The sequence below is a fragment of the Erithacus rubecula genome (genome assembly GCF_903797595.1).
Source record: "Erithacus rubecula genome assembly, chromosome: 8".
NCBI classification, from domain to species: domain Eukaryota; kingdom Metazoa; phylum Chordata; class Aves; order Passeriformes; family Muscicapidae; genus Erithacus; species Erithacus rubecula.
In genome coordinates this window covers 14,867,241-14,886,515 of record NC_136659.1, presented here as the reverse complement: position 1 = coordinate 14,886,515, position 19,275 = coordinate 14,867,241, and the positions used below count along the sequence as shown (strand labels likewise).

General features: G+C 36.5%; 1 protein-coding gene across 7 annotated transcripts in view; it reads right to left on the bottom strand.

The window, feature by feature from the left end:
• Window positions 1-202: 202 nt before the first annotated feature.
• SESTD1 (SEC14 and spectrin domain containing 1) overlaps window positions 203-19,275 on the bottom strand; it is a 49,047-nt gene continuing 29,974 nt past the window's right edge. For 6 of the 7 annotated variants that reach the window (XM_079310329.1, XM_079310327.1, XM_079310330.1 and 3 more), the window contains 10 exons: window positions 18,210-18,421; window positions 14,506-14,628; window positions 11,144-11,338; window positions 10,423-10,537; window positions 9,141-9,300; window positions 6,560-6,641; window positions 6,121-6,243; window positions 5,047-5,238; window positions 3,167-3,285; window positions 203-947 (listed from right to left, as the gene is read on the bottom strand). In XM_079310329.1, the coding sequence (XP_079166455.1) occupies window positions 818-947; window positions 3,167-3,285; window positions 5,047-5,238; window positions 6,121-6,243; window positions 6,560-6,641; window positions 9,141-9,300; window positions 10,423-10,537; window positions 11,144-11,338; window positions 14,506-14,628; window positions 18,210-18,421 (1,451 nt within the window). In that variant the 3' untranslated portion in view covers window positions 203-817. The remainder of the gene's footprint in view (window positions 948-3,166; window positions 3,286-5,046; window positions 5,239-6,120; window positions 6,244-6,559; window positions 6,642-9,140; window positions 9,301-10,422; window positions 10,538-11,143; window positions 11,339-14,505; window positions 14,629-18,209; window positions 18,422-19,275) is intronic. The other variant, XM_079310333.1, reaches the window with a different exon arrangement.

Sequence of the window (19,275 nt, the reverse complement as noted above, 5' to 3'; positions counted from 1 at the left end):
ACTTTTGTACAAGTACTGCTATCAGAAAGAAAGGAAAAAATAGCCTGGACTTTCACACCCATAAATAATAGTTCAAGAGCTATAATGCATTTAGCAAGAAAAATTAAACAGACTTTCTAAATATATTGGGGGAGTAATTATTCTTACTACAATTTATCATAAAAATGTAACAAACAATATGTGGAAATACAGACAGAACAAATTTATCTTAGATTTTAAAAAGATGATTTTTATTAAGCACAAACAGCTTTTAATACATTATCAATACAAATAGGAAAACATCTGTTTAATGAATTTGATATATCAAAGATCTGACGGGCAGGTTGCATACTGGCACAATAAAAATGATTTTTTTAAAGTATTTCAAATTAAAATTACAGGGTTACCACAGTCTATACTGCAGCTACTTTCCTTACAGTCTAAAATTACTACATCACCTGGGCATGGGGGAAGCAAAGAACTAGTTTCATAATATGGAACTTCTAACACTTTAATTAGCACCACTCAAAGCTTGCATCAGCTGTCTAACTAAGAAGCAGCTGACAGGTCAGGTAAAGCTTTACAGCAAATTTCAGTGCAAAGTTTACAGTTCCTTTTCATAAGATACTTGGAGTCTATGGTTTCATAGCATGTTAAATAATTATGGCTTGATAGATGTACAGTATTAAGATGCTGAGAACACTTACTTTGAAAAAAAATGAGACTTGTAATAGCTGTGAAATGCATTTTAATATATTATACCAAATTCTGTAATATGCAAACAACATGCTGGATTACAAACTGAAGTCCTGTTATGAATTCACAGACAAGGTCAGTATTAGCTCTCTGGGGTAGTGGCTTCTGGTTGTCTCAGCTGCTGCTTTTTCAGGCTAACTAACTTCATCTTCTCTCTAATGTGTTCTGCTGCAGAAGCCATATCACTTGGGCTCCCAAAGTACTGCTCAGACCTAGAAAACAAAACCCAAACCACAATAAATTATCTGTAATAAGTAAGGAAGTACATGAATACACGTGTTAATTGCAAGAGAAAACACAGAGCAGATAAGAAAAATAGACACTTTTTCCTCTTGTCATATAAAAGTCACCTTTAAAAGGCTTTGGAGACTTAGTGACTCCACAGCAAGTTTTAATGAAATTATTGCAAACACTCAGTGAGCCTTTCATATCCAAAAGACACTCTCAACAGAAGTTTGAGGGTGGTGAGACACTGGCACAGGTTGCCTAGTGTGGCTGCCCTGTCCCTGAAGGTGCTCAAGGCCAGATTGGATGGAGCTCTGTCTAGTAGAAGGTGCCCCTGAGCATGGCAGGGAGTTGGAACATGATGGTTTTTAATGTCCCTTCCAACTCAAACCAGTCTATGATTTGAACAGCAAGGCACTATCAACAAATGCAGCTGAATGCTTCCCAGCACTCTTTCTTACCTTCCTTCTCAGCCTCTCCCCCAAGTATGTCTGACAATTTTCCATACTGTGACAATCTATGGTACCTTTCTGTACACAAACTCTGAGTTTACAAAATTGCTGCATTATTAAAGGACTCTTCACATGTTGAGTCAACCACATGCTGTCAAATTATGCCATCTACCTCTCAAAGTGAAAGGAACACATGGCTGTGTAATTCAAATACAACAAAGAACAGCTGAAACATCAGGGAAACCACTAACCAAGCTGTCAGCAAAGGGAGGGTTTGAACAGAATACATGTTTCAGAAGAACAGGTATTAAATCTAGTTACAAAGCAAAGAAGCTGTACACTTTGGAAATGGCAGTAGGACAAAGGACTTTATGACAGGCAAAAGTGGACAGAAAAGTTATTCTATGCAGGAATAGACTCATTTGAGGAGGTAACTGGTCCCACTGCAAAACTGCACACAGATCACATTTCCTCAAACAGAACAGAAGCCATGAGCAGGACAAGGAACAGTGACCTGAACTTCCAAAAAGATACTGGCAAAAGTCTGAAGAGGTGAACAGCCTGATGAAAACATCCCCAAGCATTTATGACACTTTGCATGTTCTTAAATCTCAAACCATTTCTGATAATGAGAGACCCTTTGCAAACTATCTGTTAAACACTTCAAAACCAGAGTGCCATTTGCAAATTGTTCCAGATATGCAAAACTCTATTGAAATTCTAGAGGGGTCAGAAACAATGCTGAGGATTGAACAGTTGCTACTTTTACCAGATCACTCAAATCTGCTATACAGAAGTTATACAAAAGTACTTCAACTTGATCTGGTTTTGGGTCAGTTTTTCTGTTTGTTTTGGTGGCATTTCCCCCCCCCCCCCCCAGCTATAAAATCCTCCACTATTTTCAAACACACTATTGAAGAAATAGTAAAAATCATTACTAATTCAGGCCTGGGCCCATCTTCATGATTAGTACTCTATACACTGCAGAAGGCATATGGCATTTTGGAAATAAGATGACCAATTTTCACAACCACCTCCCTGCAACTGTATTTTTCAGACAGACTTCAGGTAACCCTTAATGCAGTTGCCTGATGCTATCTCATAAGGTTTCAGCCTCTAACTCAATATACTTATTTCAGACCTTTTTCATTATGGTGTGGCTTCCTACACACCAGAGACTTGTTCCACAGCTTGGCTGTAACTCACACAGAAATTAACTACAAGCTCAGCATAACAATAGACATCATTAAACACAGAGAACTGAATTTTATTATGGCTGAGCCTTCAAATTCAATTTGCTTTTGTAGCTCAAGAGAACTACCAAGTATTTATACTTCTTGAGGGAAGTACTGTTTTGTTTACCGAATAAATCAAATATAAATTTATCTTTAATATACTGGCTTAGATAGAATTGCAAATAAATAAATAGAAATCCTGTAATTCTCATCTGGTATCTTTCTTCAGGGAGAAGAGACTGAGACTAGTCATTCTTCTGTTACTTCTGCATACTGTGCTGGTGCAAAGACTGCATACATCTAATCATTCAGTGTGAGAAGGTCACTACTTTAAAAAGACAGTGCATTAATACTCATTAAAAATTCTTTTCCATTTTTTCACATAAAGCAGACCTATTTCAAACTTCAAAAAAAATGTGCTCACTTTTCTATTTCAGCAATAAGCCTTCAGGAGTCTTCTGCATATGAGACTATAATAAAGCATTATTCCAAAGGCATTAGAAGAACCATTCTACATACCCATCAGGATAAACTACAGGCACTGTTAGTCTGTCCAACAGTGATTTCCCAACTGCCTCAATTTCATCAAATTGATCCATTTCATTGAAAGCTTCAGGCTCCGGACATTCCTGCAAAATCTGTTTAATCAAAGTAAGAAAATACACAATAAAGTACACAAGGCATAGCATATGTTTTTTTTAAGTGCCATTCAGAGTGAATGTTCTTTTGGCATTTTCACTGCCACATTTACACAAGATCAAATGACATATGCAATTCAAGAAAATAAAATAGTTTAAGGTCCATTAAGAAGACAGTTCAGGGCCACCACTGTTTTCCATTAGAGGGATTAAAAGGTAGTCTTCCTAGACAATATTCCTGCAACAAATATGAAATGCATAAAAATAGTGACAGACATCATTAAACATGCAGGACAGGAATATAAAGTGGAAATACCATGGTTAATGAAGAGCCCCTCACAACAGGTTTCAAAACTTAAACCCACATTTGGCAAGAACAGGTAAGGCTAAAAAAAAGGGAACATAAGTATTTTCAGATGGGATTGTGAGCCAATATTAGTAACCCAGTACTCTATTTTCTCCCACTTCTTACATTTTTCCAAAGCAGCATGGATATTAACAATCTACTTTCCACACAGACTCATTAATATATGTCCAATAGTAAAAGAAGAATTATGTTTTTGAACAAGAGCATTGTTTTGTCAGCCATTAATTTACTTTTCTTTAAACTTAAGACTGCCTAAACTCAGCAATTAACTACTGCAATAACAAAAGAATGCTCATAATAAGAGAATCACCTCTTTTAGGAGTTTATGATTCACTGAAATTTAATTTGGTATCAGGTAAAACTCTAGAAGCATGGATGATATATTTTTGCTTCTGTGAACGTCCATCTACTCCCAAAGCCTGCAAATTTGAAGTATCTTCCACTAACACAAGAAATTAATAAAACCAAGAAGCATATGAATCAACTCTGAATCCATGCTCTCTTGCAATGACAGAATGAATTTTTACCATGTGCAAGATTTGTGGCTTTTTGCAGCTACACGCAATTTTATTGTCACTATTTGAGATACATAGTCTAAAATGATTATTTTTAAAATGTACTGCTTCACAAGAAAAAAGCAGCTGTGGACAAAAAGACCTAATCCTCATGACCTACATTAAAGAACACTGTCTCGAATGCAAGCATTTGAAAGCTCTCAACATTTTCCCCCTTCAACAAGCTGAACAACAAAACAAAAAAAAAATCCTCATCATGTTGTTGACTGCTCATCCTCCACTGTGCCTCACTGGGTGCAGCAGTGAGACATTTGGTTACAGAAGTCTGAAAACCATACCAAGGTAGAGGTGTGTTCAAGATGAAAGCACATTCAAAGACCCCCAGGTGCAAAATATAAGATGGAATAAGACAGCATGTGTGGAAACTACAAGAACTGCCCTTATTTACAGTTTGTGAGGTTATCCCATCCAAAATCCATACAGCTTAAAGAGTAATGCACCTTCAACTCTCCAAATAACTTAAATGACCTGACAGCTTTGTATCATACTTTGCACAAAGAAGTGTTCCTGGCTTTTAAGAATTACAGTCTAAAAGACACAAAGAAATGCTTTATCATCAATACCACAGTTCCCATTTGAAGAGTGCTGTTCTCCTTTTTGTTAAGCAGGCCCTATACCAATACAGGTATATGAAAAATCACTACATTAAGTACTGAAATTAATGGTTGGAAAAAGATACTTAAATTCTTCTTTCTGCCCTTTTTTTAATATATATTTAGATAGGGTAAATATTCATACTAGCAACTTCATACCTCTTACATTTTGTTTGCCTGGACTCAGGTTCGAAATTTTTCTTCTTAATAAAACCACAAGGCTCACCTTTTCAGCAGTTGAATGAAATGCAACAGCTGTTTCCAAGCGGTGTACTCTCTCTTCAGAAGTGACTGTAAACTGTTTCCACACTCTGTTCAGTCTGGGAAGTGTGTCCCCTGAGGACCTTGAAGTGCATCGCAAGGACTGGCACAGGACCACTGTTGCTTGCAGTAACTGTCTCCCATAATCATAAGTACTCTAAAAATTGCAGGGGATGGGAGAGTAAGTGCATGTACAAACTCTGCACTTCACCTGGGAGCAAAACAGCATCTTAAAGCAACAGCAGGTAAGTTTATGGAAGCTTCACAGTTTAGGTTCACAAAGTACATTGAACTAATTTGAAAATTTTCTACTAGAAAATGCTGATGAAGTAAGAATAAAATGACCAAACAGTGCCTTCACTCTTAAAAAAAAAAATCCAATATCTGCTGCTGTCTAGCATTCACACTGGCAAAGGAAGAGAGCTTCCCAAAAAATCTCAATAGCTGTTTGGATCTTCCAAGAGATACTTGATACCCACTGCTGAGAGGATTGTCTCCCTGACTTCACTGGCACCATGTCTTTGGTCAGCCAGTATCCAGGTGCCCTGAGGCACATCATTGTGACAGCAAATGACCCTCCTGTCATCACCAACTCTTATTCATCAAAAGAGAAAATCAGTTCAGTACAACAGGTGGAATTAGGAAACATCACATCTGTTAATTAAGTAGTCCAAATTAGACACTCCTAAAAGCACTAAATGACTGACAAAGCACCTGATTGGGTGCTTTGGCCCAGCTTGCCAAAAGTAATTTTAAAGATTGTTCAAGATGTGTCAAAAGCCAATGAACTTTGTTTGCATTGCCTATGTGAAGGTTAACTAAGGTAGTGACCTGCAGCATTGCTGCTCCTGATGGAACTGCAACATCTCATTAGGCCCCCTGCCAACTTCAGCAATCAATTTCTTCACTCAGGCATTGAGGCAAACCAGTAAGACCAGTGACAGCTGTGCCATGGCTGTCCATACAGATATTGATTCTGTTTAGGAGAGGATCTGAAACTGCACAAAGCCCATATTGCTAAAAAAATAACACATTTCACCTGTGCAACATCAACAAATTTTCGATGTTTCTCCAGTAAAACTTTTGTTTCTTGAGCATCATCTCCCAGTCGGATGTGTGTCTTCAGCAGAGCATCCAACAGTTCACTTAACCATTCTACTGCCTTAAAAACAAGCCAAAAGAATAAAAACCAATACATTAAAATGAAATTAAACCAGAATAGTGACTTTACTTCAGTACTAGCATAAATTTTTGACATAGAAACTAAATGAGCTGTCACAAGCTGGTAGATCATGCATGCAATCCTCAAATACACTATCTTCAGACATTGCTATATCCTTTCTTTTCATTGTGCATATTGTGTAAATACAACTACATTTAAGAGTTGCAAAAAAGTACTGTAAAACTACCAGTTCCCATAAATCAACCCAGCAGACTACAAAAACCAGAATGATGAAATTCTAGAAGTATTTCCATACCTGAGCAGCATCCTCCTCACATTTAAATAACTGCACCATCTGAAGCATCTTCAGTCGCCGCACATCCACCATATCCTCACACCTTAAACAGCAGCACAGAAAGACTCATCAATACATGTAGGGTAGACACAAAACACTCTGACTTGACAACAATGCTTTCAAGTGAGAAACATTAAGATACAAGCTTTCATGTAAAGGTGATCAAAGCTGCTTAGATTGGCCAAAATACCTAATGCCAGAGAGAACAAAAAGAAACGTGCAATAAATAGAATTGAGCACTCCAAGCCACCAAAAACATCATCCTCAAGATTCCTGATATATAAACTGGAGGCAGTAACACCAGAGAAGCTATAAGGTTTTGCAGCAGCATCCCAAGTTCCTTACCTTGCTGCACTGCTAAACTCTGCAACACAGAGGTTTATGTGGCTAAAGACAGACTTTATCCTACTAAAATTCAGATGAAAGTTGGCCTCAACCTGGCATAATCCCAAATTGTACTGTTTGTGGGGGGCAATGTTTTCTTGATGAATACGATGAGGCTGTTTAAAAGATAATACATTTTTTCTTTTTAGCTGACTAAAGATGGTAATACCTGAACACTTACATGATGATGTTCTTCACTTTACTTGTCAGTAAGCATTTCAAAATCTAATGGATATAAAAATTGACCCAAATTATCTTGCTCTGAGTTGAGCACAGTTTACAGTTATTTCTCCAGAATTCCAATAAAAGAGTTGAAAGTCCTTCTCCTTCCACAATGAGACCTAAGCTAATGTACCTAGCAGAATGCTCTCCAGTTTCAGAGCCTTCTAAGTAGACAGACTCATGCTCCTGTTCAGTGCAAATGGAATTGCTAATGTCAACAACAGTTGGCTTTATAAGCAAATGCAAAAGGCTGTGTGCATGATCTTTTCCAAACTGGTTACAAACATAAGCTCTTCCAAAGAACAGTTTGTTAGCATGCTGAGTTTTTCCTGCAATGCTTACACTGAAAGGACATCAGCTGCTCTAATAATGCAGGAAAACATTTTATGGGTTTCAAAATCATAAATAAAGCAGCAAAATGCCCCTAAAAATAAACATTACAACACGTGCATGTAAATAACAAGAAACACACAACAGAACTTGGAAAAAAAATAAAAATTAAATGTTGCAAAAAATACATACTACTGAGAGATCCTTATTTCTTTTATTTTTTTTTCTCTCATCCAGGCTAAAAAACCATGTTTAATCATTCACCATCTGAAAGTTGCTTCATATCTTTGTCTGGAAATATTATTGATGTTTTAGTCCTCTAACTGAGATCCCACAATTCTATAACCCTTCTGACAACAGGGAGCAGAATTGTGTATCACAAACAGAGGTGGACTACCAATCTATACAGTGACAATGACAATGACATTCTTTCAGTTTTTTATTCCTTTCCTAATAATTCTTAACATTCTACTTTTCCCTGTGTGCTTGAACACTAAAGCAATTTCTGCAAGTTTTCCAATGTTTATTCCTGAGTTGACAGCTGATTCAGAGTCCATTACTGTGTCCTTCTCCCATGGACATGTCTTTTCTCCTTATGGAATTCCAGCTGCCATTTCATTGCACAGTGACATGTCCTCTTGTAGCTTTTTGCAGCTGGCCCTCTAAACAAGTTATGCTTAAATTAATAGGATTCACAGGGCAGACTTAAAACAGTATTTTCTCTAAGCACTACCAAAACACAGTTTCTTACACTAAGCTCCCTAAGAAAACAATTTATGAATAGTGGAATTAATTTGTAAAATAGGCAATTTGATGCTCACTAGACCCTGCTGTTGCCTAGAGGCATTTCTGCCCTTAAACCTCAGGCCCTTTCTATGGACAGTACTCCATTGTCTCAGGGGTTCCAGCAGTACACTGGCAATTGCATCTCATTCTGTCACATTGTTGAATAGGAAAAAAAAAAAAGGCAGTACTGCTACATCTTAAATTACAAATAAATATTTTTCCCAACTGCAACTTCATTCCCCACTCTATAATTTTCCAAAACTCACAAACCCCATGTCCTGGGGTGACTATATGGTCTGGTATCCCATTGTCTGCTCTTCTGAAAACTGAAGATCTGTGCCACCTTTTTGCACCCTGTTCCCTCCAACACCATCTCCTTTGTCTTCCTATCTTCAGGAATGAAAATACCATACTCAAAGGATAGAGCTTGTGATAAAGAAGATTTTACACCCACCACCATACTGTAGTCATATTATACTTCCATCTCAAACTGCTAACATATAAAAGATGCCTCTTGCATATTTTCATACCTCTATACAAAATGAATGCATAATTTTTGAGTATTTACAAGCACAGGAAAGCATTTAAGTACTCCATCCAGTATCAAAATATAAAAGCTGCTTGTTTTTAGGAATAAATACAACAGATTAGTCAGGGAAGTTTCTGTCCCATTCAAATATACAGTAATATAAATTACAGCTGTAATACATCCCTTATCTGAAAAGAAAAACCAAAATGGGCTCTTTAAAACAAACTAAATTGTATAAAAATTGACTTGTTAACACACAAAAATCTTAATGACCAGAATTGTTATTCTTACCTTTGTTTTCTTAGCTGCATATCTTCCATCACTCCTTGGATGTGGTCCACATTTTCTTTGTTTTCAATGGTCACATCTTTCCCATAGGCCCATGATGCCTGGTTAGATATCTGATCAAGAAGACTTTGACCTTTCTCACGCAAGCCTTGCAAGCCTAAGTCTAATAAGAGAAAGGAAAAAAAAAGGCCAATGATCACTCAGAATTTTGGTGGATTTTCCTCAATGGAGAGAGATAAAATGTAACAGAATCATACAAGGATGAAGACTGGAACCTGAAAAAAGGAAAAGGACATGACTATGTCCTTTCCAACTCAAGTTTGAGTGAGTATTTGCCTACATTAGCAAAGAACTGAGGGTTTACTATTTTATGACCTAGCAGATAATAAGAAAAGGAACAGAAGTTGACAGCATGTCAACTTTTCAGTATATACATAGCTAATTAATGTCTTTCGTCCACACAGCTACATAATTCCTAAAATATTTATCACTGCTAAGCAGTTGTAGCCTAAGTGTTCTTTCACTGCTGGCAGAAGTTGCTACTTTAGAATATATCTGATATGGCTGATACAATTTTCTACACTGAAACTTGCCAACCTTTGGAATCTGCTGTTGCATCTCTTATCTGGCAGCTCTACTGTTTTCCTGAAGGAACATCTCATTTATGCATCAAACTGTTATATTCAAATCACACCTACTTCTACCATAAATTATGTTTCTTTGCATCTCTTTCTCCCACAACTTAATGAACAAGCTGAACACTGTAGAACCCTTCCAACTGAAATAATCAATTCCATATGCTTGACAGTGGAACAACCTTCAATGTGCCATTTATTAACATATACAGTCAAAGTTACTGCAAAACACCCAGTACAAGCATTCTAAAATTGAGTGTATAAAACCTTAACCATCAAGGCATCAGTTCTGGAGACAAAAAGATAATCTAAGCACTATAATTACAAATCACTAAAGAAGATTTATGGGGGAAAGAATTTGGTTTACAGATGAAATGCATGATAATGGCATATAACAAAAATATACATTAGATGTAAAACATTTAAAAGAAAACAGTTCCAGATCATTTCCCCAGACAAAACTACTACACAGTAGATGGCATAAGCCTGCCCAAAGTAGCTCACTGGAACATTACACAGTGAGGAATTAGAAGTCCTAAGATCTTCATCCCCTGCTTTTTTGGTGATTTTTAAAAGGGATTACTGTATCTTCCCCCTGCAATGCACTCATTAGAATGTGTGTGCCCGAAATGCAGAAATATCTTGCTTACCAACACTTTTCAATTTCTCTTCCAGTAGTTTCAATGTTTGTTGAATTGATGCTCCATCTGCCGGTGCTACATCCACACACAACATTCCTAGTAAACCATCCAACTGCTGAGACAACTAAAATGTAAGAACATAAATGCTGATATTTAAAAAGAAGTTTGAGCTTCAGATGGTTGGGTTTATAATCTTCTAAATGCTTGGAAATTTGTCATTTTCAAATTTCTCTTTGCAGCTACAGGAAATGAAAGTCAAGATGAAAGATAAATGACCCATCTGCCTTGTAGAAATCCATGAGCACACATCCCCAGATGGTGGGAGAGTATGAAGCCAAGATTCTACTTGTTTTGTAAGAAAAATATAGGAAAGGAACATGCCATGTAACAAAACGAAACTATGAAAAGTACAACAAATTCCAGTTCAATTGATGCATATGCCTCTAAATAAAAAAAAAAAAAGAGGGGCAAAAAAGTAACTTTCCAACTAGCAACCATTTAATTTCAAATACTACTGAAATATAAGACAGATTAAAAAGTACTTCCCTCCTAATAAAGGGGGGAGCCAATTTTCTCAGTGTTTCAATTACAGTAAATGACGACTTACAGTATTTTCCAAGTGACATTATATTTCCCCTCATCTCTCTGAATATTTTTACATTGTGTTCAACAGAATACTAAGGTATAATTTATTGATAATGCCTTAAATAAATTAAAAAGAAACACTTACATCCTGGGCAACACTGTGGAATTCAAGTGCTGCTTGTAATAGGTTCTGCCTGAATTCCAGCTGACTGGCCTGCCTGTAACACACATCACTCAGCTGTTGCTGCAATGCTTTCAATTCCACAAGGTCCTCCTCATCCCCTGCATTTAGAAGGGCTGCTATCTGCTGATTAAGCTCAACATAAACAGCAAACCACTCCTAGAAACACAAGGAGATGAAGAGTTAAAAATGCCAAATACAATTTTATTTCTCTTAAATGGTATACATCTGACTGCAGGCTAATAAATAATCAGATTGAAAAAGGAGGTAAATACAGATTACACCATCTCAAAGACAAGGAAAAAATATTCCTGATTTCAAACTAACTCTCAATAAATTTAGTAGATGTCAATACATGCATTGTAGAATAAAAAAATGCAGTGCAGAAAGACAGGAAGAGTTCAACATGACTCCTAGTCCCAGCACAAACTTCCACCAAAAGAGGAAACCCAACATTTAAAAAAACAATTGCTAGTGCTTAAATATCTGAAACAAAAGAACATTTTTGTCAAGTGATCAGCTATTATAAAAAGCTGTTCACAGGACTATTCAGGTGTCACTTTAAGTAACATGATTGAAGCTAGCAATAGCTTCCTTAAAATTTTTAGAAAATATACTGCTGTTGACAAAGTGGAAGTAATCTCTATCTTCTGAATAAAAGAGTGTCCATGCATAAAAATTTCAAATAATTCTTGTTTCTTATTTAAGAAAAGCTTTATAGTAATCAACTTAAAATGTGCAGATTTGTTTTTCACATGGCTTGATTACTGAATACATAAGATTTAGTTATGTTGTCCTATTGGTGTATTTGCAGAGGAAAATAGCTCAAATATTTAACAATTTTGGGAGATTTAAAAACAGCTTGATACATCCAGATCACATTCACATCTTGCATAACTGAGATGCCTGTAAAGCAAAGTGTGTTTGCTCAACAGCTCTAATTTTGACCTTTAAGTGTTCCTATGCATTTCTATGGAACAGCACCATCTCTTGGCCTACAATACTTGATTTAATTTGTATTCTTGTCTCGTTCCTATTGGGATGGTAAAAATTTTGTAAATTATGTCTTCAGTTTTTGCATTATTTATTTACAAATCATGCAAAACTGAGTATAAATATCCACATCGTGATTTTTCTTTCTTTTTTCCAAAAGCTGCCTCTGCCATCTGCTCACAGAAAAAAAAAAAAAAAGTGAAAATATGAAGTGCAAGGAGGGGAACAAAGAGAAAGAAATGAAAAAGTTAAATTAGCAATCAGTCAAAAATTTAAGAGCAGAATAAATCTTTCATCTGTCCCAAAAGGGGAAACTATGATGACATAATGTGAAAATATCTTCCATTGTGACATGTACTGTAGATTCAGCACAATCAGTTCACCAAACATAGTTCTTCAACACTGAGCATACAAATCCAGCTAAATGTGACATATAAACTATAATATGAGAACCCAAAAAATATTAGATTAATATGTTTAAGGATTTTGGTTTTGGGTTTTTTTCCAGTTTTTATTTTTAGCATTAAAGTAAGCAAGAGTTGCAATTTATTTTGATCAAGCTATTAGTAAAATTAGGATACCAGAAAACCAGGTATAAAATCTTGTTTCTCATCTTTTTCATGGGAGAACTTAGGTACAGTTGCATGCAACAGCTCAAACCCACAGAGCAAATACTTTCTCAAAAACAACAGTTCTAGTGTATTGCTCATGAATAAAACCATCAGAAAATTAAACCCCCCCCAAAAATCCAACCACCCTTTCCCCACAAAAAAAGCAAACAAAAACGCATCCTATGGAAATTATTTTTTTCATTTCAGATAAACTGAAGAAAAAAAAGCATCTTCAAAACAAATCAAACATTCTTGTAAGTCACTTCAAAATACTATAATTAACATTAAACAGAAGGTGATAAAAGAAAGCAAGCATATAAGCTTGTCAATTCAATTATTAGGAGAAAAAACAGGAAAACAATGAGAGAGGAAGTGTATGCTAAAAATCAGAGGAAAAGGCAAAACACATTTTTCTAGTGCTGTTGACAAGAAATGGTTTTAATCTCTAATGTCATCTAAATTTAAGGTAGGACAGTGGTCTTCCAAATACTGCCTTTGATATAAAATAATTTTGTTTTCTGACTTATTTCTGCAAACTCCTGCCAGCCTGGGAACCAAGCTGTGTTCCATGCTGCCATGCTTCAGCACACTGTATGGCAGCCTGCAAACTTCAGTGGGATTTCAGTAATTTCAAGGACTGCATTTAGCCCCAGCTAAATCACAGTTCTCTGTCACAGGTATCCACGTGGAAACAAAGTATGTTCAGTCTTGTTTTCTCTTTTCAGTTTGAAATAGCAATATAACAAGAAGACACTTTTTTTTTAGGTAATCTAAGATATTTGTGGTTTTTTTTTCCTTTCCAATTAGGATTGCAACTACATAATGTTTTACACTTTGGAAGGTACTGGTTTCCACAGTGCTTGAAGAAATGACAAGACAGAGGAGATGGGATTTACTTAACCAAACATGACACTGCTGCATTCAGCAAGGAAACCATACTCACTGACAGTGGAGTCAGTAAAAGTAGTGTTGTTTAGGTTGCTGTGTTCCTCAGACTAAGGGTTTATGGTGTTTTTTCCCTCCCTTAAATTACATCTGAAAAACTATAACCCAGGGACTATTTTTGTTGCTGTGACTGCAAACAGAACTTAGGAAAAGTGGACAAAATTGCCAGTGTCTACACCAAGGAAAGTCACAAAAGGTGAACAACACTCTGAGCAAAACTCCCTTTGGGAGCACTGAATATTCATAACCTAATTATAGTTAATCATCTGATGGAAAGACAAAATTCTGCTGAAGCTTAGGAAGTATTCAAAATTAGAAGCAAAGGCATCAAGTTAGTGTAGTTATAAAACAGCACCCTCATGATTTCATTATGAACATCAAGCATATCTAAAGTCTTAAGCCAGTTTCAGTGGCTGGTAAGTGTAGTCTAATAGAGGCAAAAAAATTAAGTTATTCACCTCAGAAGTGCAGGGCCTCTCAGACATTTTGATAGAGAGGAAAAAGTAAATTTATTCCTTCTACTCTACATGAAAATTTAAGAACTGCTATACCACACTAAACACAAGAAAAATCAGAGATAGAAATCTGTATTTTTCTACAATGGAAAAAAATATTATGCAAATATTAGTTCTACAACTGCTCAGGTAATTTCCTCTGTAACTCATAACATCATGCATTATGCAAAATTTCTAGACACTCATAACCAAAATACATTGCTCATAACTACATGCATTTAGAATTATTTTTGATACTTGAGAAGGGTATGGGAAATCTCACACTGTGCTGACTCTCAATCTCTTCATGTTTCTGTTGCAAAGCTTGTGAAGCTCTAATGGAATCTCCTATTCCCCACTGGGTTCTTAGTTGTTCTGATCCAGGTCCTTCAAGCCAATTGACAACCTGTCAGTATGAAAAAGATGATAAAAAACAAAGTAGAAAATCAATTATACAAAAACTGGTATAAAAAGAATCTTGTAACAGAAGCAGAAATAAAAATAAGCATATGTTTATTAAAAAAAAACCCTTTTTCTGATCTGTAAAATTCTTGCTGTTGAATCCATTCTCATCCTTCAAAATTTTAAATAGAAACTACTTTTCATTAACCTTAGCCTGTCAGCTCCATGAAAACAGGTGGCAGCTATGACAAGATTTTTCATTTAGACAATTGTTATTTCATATCTCTTGTCAATAAAAGAGCTCAAAACACAATGATAATAGACCTCTTGTGTTCAAACCAGATTTTTTTTTTGCACAAGTGATTACAATGCACAGTTGTGCTCATTCTCCTTTTTTCTCTGAAAAAGCCAACACTCAAGTACAGGATACATATTTGTTTCAAAATTAAACTTGCACACCAGCTTGCTCTATTCAAATAACAGAAACCTGTTCCTAAGTTTTTGTGGCCACATCTAATTTAATTTGTCTATGCAGGGTCACAGCAACAACTTTGGACTGCAGTATTGGATTTCTTTGATTATTATTTTGAAACTAATTTTGATGCAAATATTACTTAAAACAAAGCAGAAGGTTGCTCAAATCTTGTTTTCCTTACATACATTTGAATTATCAGATTATATCCGTGGAAAAATTTCCTGATAAAATTTTAAATCTGGATAACAGAGATAGCTGCAATAAAACCAAGTGCAGAAGTCACTTACTACTGGAGTCCTGCAGTAAGAAAATGCAGGAATACCTTCAGATTCTGAACCTCAATAAAAATGCATAGGAAGCCAGCTTCCTGTCTTTAATGCGAGTTTTGTTTAAACATTGATCACAAAACAGCTTCACAGAGATTTTCAGGAAACACAATACAATACACAATGTACCCCCATAGCCATGAAGACAAATGAAACAGGGACTAATTAGACCATTTTCCTGGTGCTGCTCCACTGCACTGCAGCAGTAATGAAGAACAACCATTGTTACAGAAGGCTGCTCAGCTCACTCCAGCTTTGAGTCATTGCTTATCTGCCTTCCCACTGCCCATTTTGCCCCATGCCAAAGCACTGCTGCAGACCATATATATTCATTGCTCCAAAAGCAATGAGTCTTCCTTGCTTTTACTATTTCTAGGACAAATTATGACTCTACAGATGCAGGTTCTTTTTTGTTTAAAGAAAAACTTCCTGTTGTGCTCAGCACCTCTGCACAGCTGTTATGGGTTAAATATGGAACTGACCTAGAAGTGAAGGGACCCAGATGTCCCCTCAAAGGTCAGAGTGGCCTGGAAAACTTACACATGGAAATGACAGTTCTCATGCAAGGCTGAAACAGTGGACAAGGTCACTGCTTTGCAGCTGCCCTCTGGCCAAGACCACCTCCCCATTACAAGTTTCCAGCAACTATTGCATTGACTCTGCAACTGCTTAGGCCAGCACATGGCTGTTCTTGTGACAGATGCTTAAACTGAGAAGGGAACACACAGAAAAATGTGATGTAATTTTCATAAAATAAACTTTAAAATCATTAGTGACAAGGCTGCTGCAAGACTTCACATTTTTTGTGAATTAAAATTAGAAAAATAGTAACTAACACCTCTGCCTAAGGAAGGACAAAGCCAGATCTTATCCTAACCTATAGTTACAATAATAAGCAGCATTTAGATAAACTGCTTATTACAAAACATCTGACAATCATAGCATCCTTTACATTACAGAATGAAAGACAAAGGAGAGGGAAACAAAACCATGGGAACAGAAGCAAAAGGGATAATTCAAAAGAGAGGGTAGGATGTTGAAAGCATAAGTGACAGACTCAGTTTTGGATAAGAGAGCTTTGCAATAGAACTAAGAACTGAGTACAACACAGTAAGGAGAAGCAGCAAGTAGTGAAACTGAGAAAGGAACACAAAAGCAAGCCAGGAGTGGTTAGCAATATAAGATGGTACACAAATAGTGAAATAGGAATGCAACCGCAAAGGATGCTAGAAGAAGATCAAAACATAAAAGAAAAAAGTAACAGCAACACAAAGGAAAAGCACCCACTCCAATTAAAGTACTGCAAGTACTCTTATATGGCAGCTTCTGTTTATTTTGTCAAAATAAATTCCACAGCAGCTTTGCCTCCATTGTCTTCCTTCTGTACATCATTAGCTTCTTACTTTTAGCCTTGAACTCCTCCTATTAGCCTCATTTTTTTCTGTAAACCCAAAGAAAACTAAATAATTTTCTAGATTTAGTAAGTTTTTCTCAAATATTTGTATGCTATTTAGAAAGCTTTTAAATGCCCTTTAAAAAAGCTGATTGTTTTGGCAAAAGAGCAAAAGACATTCTTCCTGTGTACTGAAACTCAGTTCACTTGCCAGGTAACATCTGTAGTGTACACAGAGCAAACAAATAACTATTTCTGTTACAATTATGGAAAAATGAAGCTGAGTAATGGCAAACAATTCTATTTAAATGCATTAACAATGTCAGTTTGCCAAAGTATGATAAAAATCACATCTTGTTCAACCACTAAAACTTAAACACAGGAAAAAACTTCACCTGATTATACCCAAAGCTGTGCTCATATTCTCTATATAGGATTATATGAATCTCTCATGTATTTTTAATACTTCCAGTTCAATATCTCAACAAATGATATCTGCTTTTTAGATTTTTTTTTTTTTACAGTAATTGAGTTACTGTAGAAATTAAAATTATCTACTTGGTAGATTTCCATTTTCACTGCTAGACATAACAAAATTGATCAGTTTTTATTTTTACCCATATCTACAATGCTGTAAAGTGCAAGTACTCAACTTGCACTCCTCATGCATTAGAAATGGCAATGTTGAAAGGTTAAAAGCAATTATCTATTCAATTTTCTGCATATTCAATCTACACATAATCTTAAAAATATACATATCTAATTTCAAGTGATAAACACAAGAAGAATAAATTAATTCCATTTCCTTGATTTTGTCTACTGAGACTCTCTGCTGAGAAAATGTTGAAAGTGGTAATTGCATGGCTGTTTCCAAAGGACTAAACGAGTTCATCATGACCTTTAACATGCAATGGATTAAGAAATTTATATTCATTCTTGTCAGGGTGTTCCTGAAATACAGACAGTTTAGGCACTTCAGCTTAGGTTAAACCACCAAGCATTAGACAAATAAAGGAATAATAATGGCTTATCTTCAGTAACAGGAACTTTAAATGACATAGGCAGGGGAAGCTGATGCTCAGCCAAAGGTGTTCCTCTCTTTGCCAGCAGGGTAAATGCCAGCATTTGCACCTCCAGCAATGCAGCCATGCACTGTGCAGCACAGGGGCAGCCCCAAGGCAAGAGAGCACATTATAACAACCTCCACAAATCAGAACAGCCTTTGGAAAGTCGCTGTGGCAGCCACGATGTACAGCACTGAGTGAAACCAGCACACTGCCATTTGTGAAGGGACGGGAGGCATTAAGGTCTCTTCTCCGATTTTTGCAGAATTCACAGTGTGTGAGCTCCAAACTCCAGCTCGGCGCGCGCAAGCAGAGCTCCAGGCTTACCTGCATTACCTTCTGCTGGATCTCCTCCAGCTGGGTGCGCTTGCTGCGCTGCCGGCACACCTCCTGGTAGCGGGTGTACTGCTCCCGCAGCGAGTCCAGCAGCTTCATCACCTGCGGCTGCGCCAGCAGCTCGTCATCCATGGGGGACCAGGACACCCCTCCCTCCGAGCCATTGAACCGCCGCTGCTGCAGCTCCGACAGCAGCTCGTGGCCTGAAACAGCACACAACGATGGCTTAACCTGGATTCAAACAACACAGCCACAAACAATACCTGAACATTCTAACACTCAAATTGACAATAGCATCGAATAACGTAAAGAAAATTGAAAAGCACAATCCTGAGTCTGAAACAACTGAAGTATTGATTTACTTTAAAATGGTGAGTAGCATCCAAAGTATTTCTCTCAAACAATTCATGTTCTTATATTGAATGAATGCTCTAAATGGAGGCACTGAAAACCTGACTCTATAATTTCTGTGTTGTCTTTCAGGATTTTTATATCAAGTACAACTCTTTCATAGACAGTGTGAAGTTGAATAGTAACTATTTTTTCAGTGTTCTGCTCTCACCTGTCTTGCTCTTTTCTTTATGCTCTTAGGGATCATATCAGGGTACAGCCTCTCTAGGGTGCAGTACCTTTCATACACACAAAAATACTATGTTTTGACTATCTAATCTTTTGCCTAAACTGTCTGAAGAATGTTATTGTTGTGTTAAAGTTCTCAGTATGTAAGCACCACACTACAATTAGACAATTAGGCCAAAGTCTAGTGACACTGTCTACAGACACTTCATGTTTTAAAAACCTCAAAGAACAGAGTAAGAAATTATTGTTTCACATTTTAACTCAAACCAGTACTATCCCACATCCAGATAAGCTAAATTTTTACATAGAGGGCACATAAAGCCACTGGGACAAGTATTACACCTGATCCACACATTAGTTTATAGGAGGCTATAGGGTAAAAATTCTAAGCACTCAGACTCTGATCACCATCTAACACTGTGCATTGCCTTTTATTCCACAAAGGCACTAATTGAAAAAAAAATCCAGTCCAAATCAA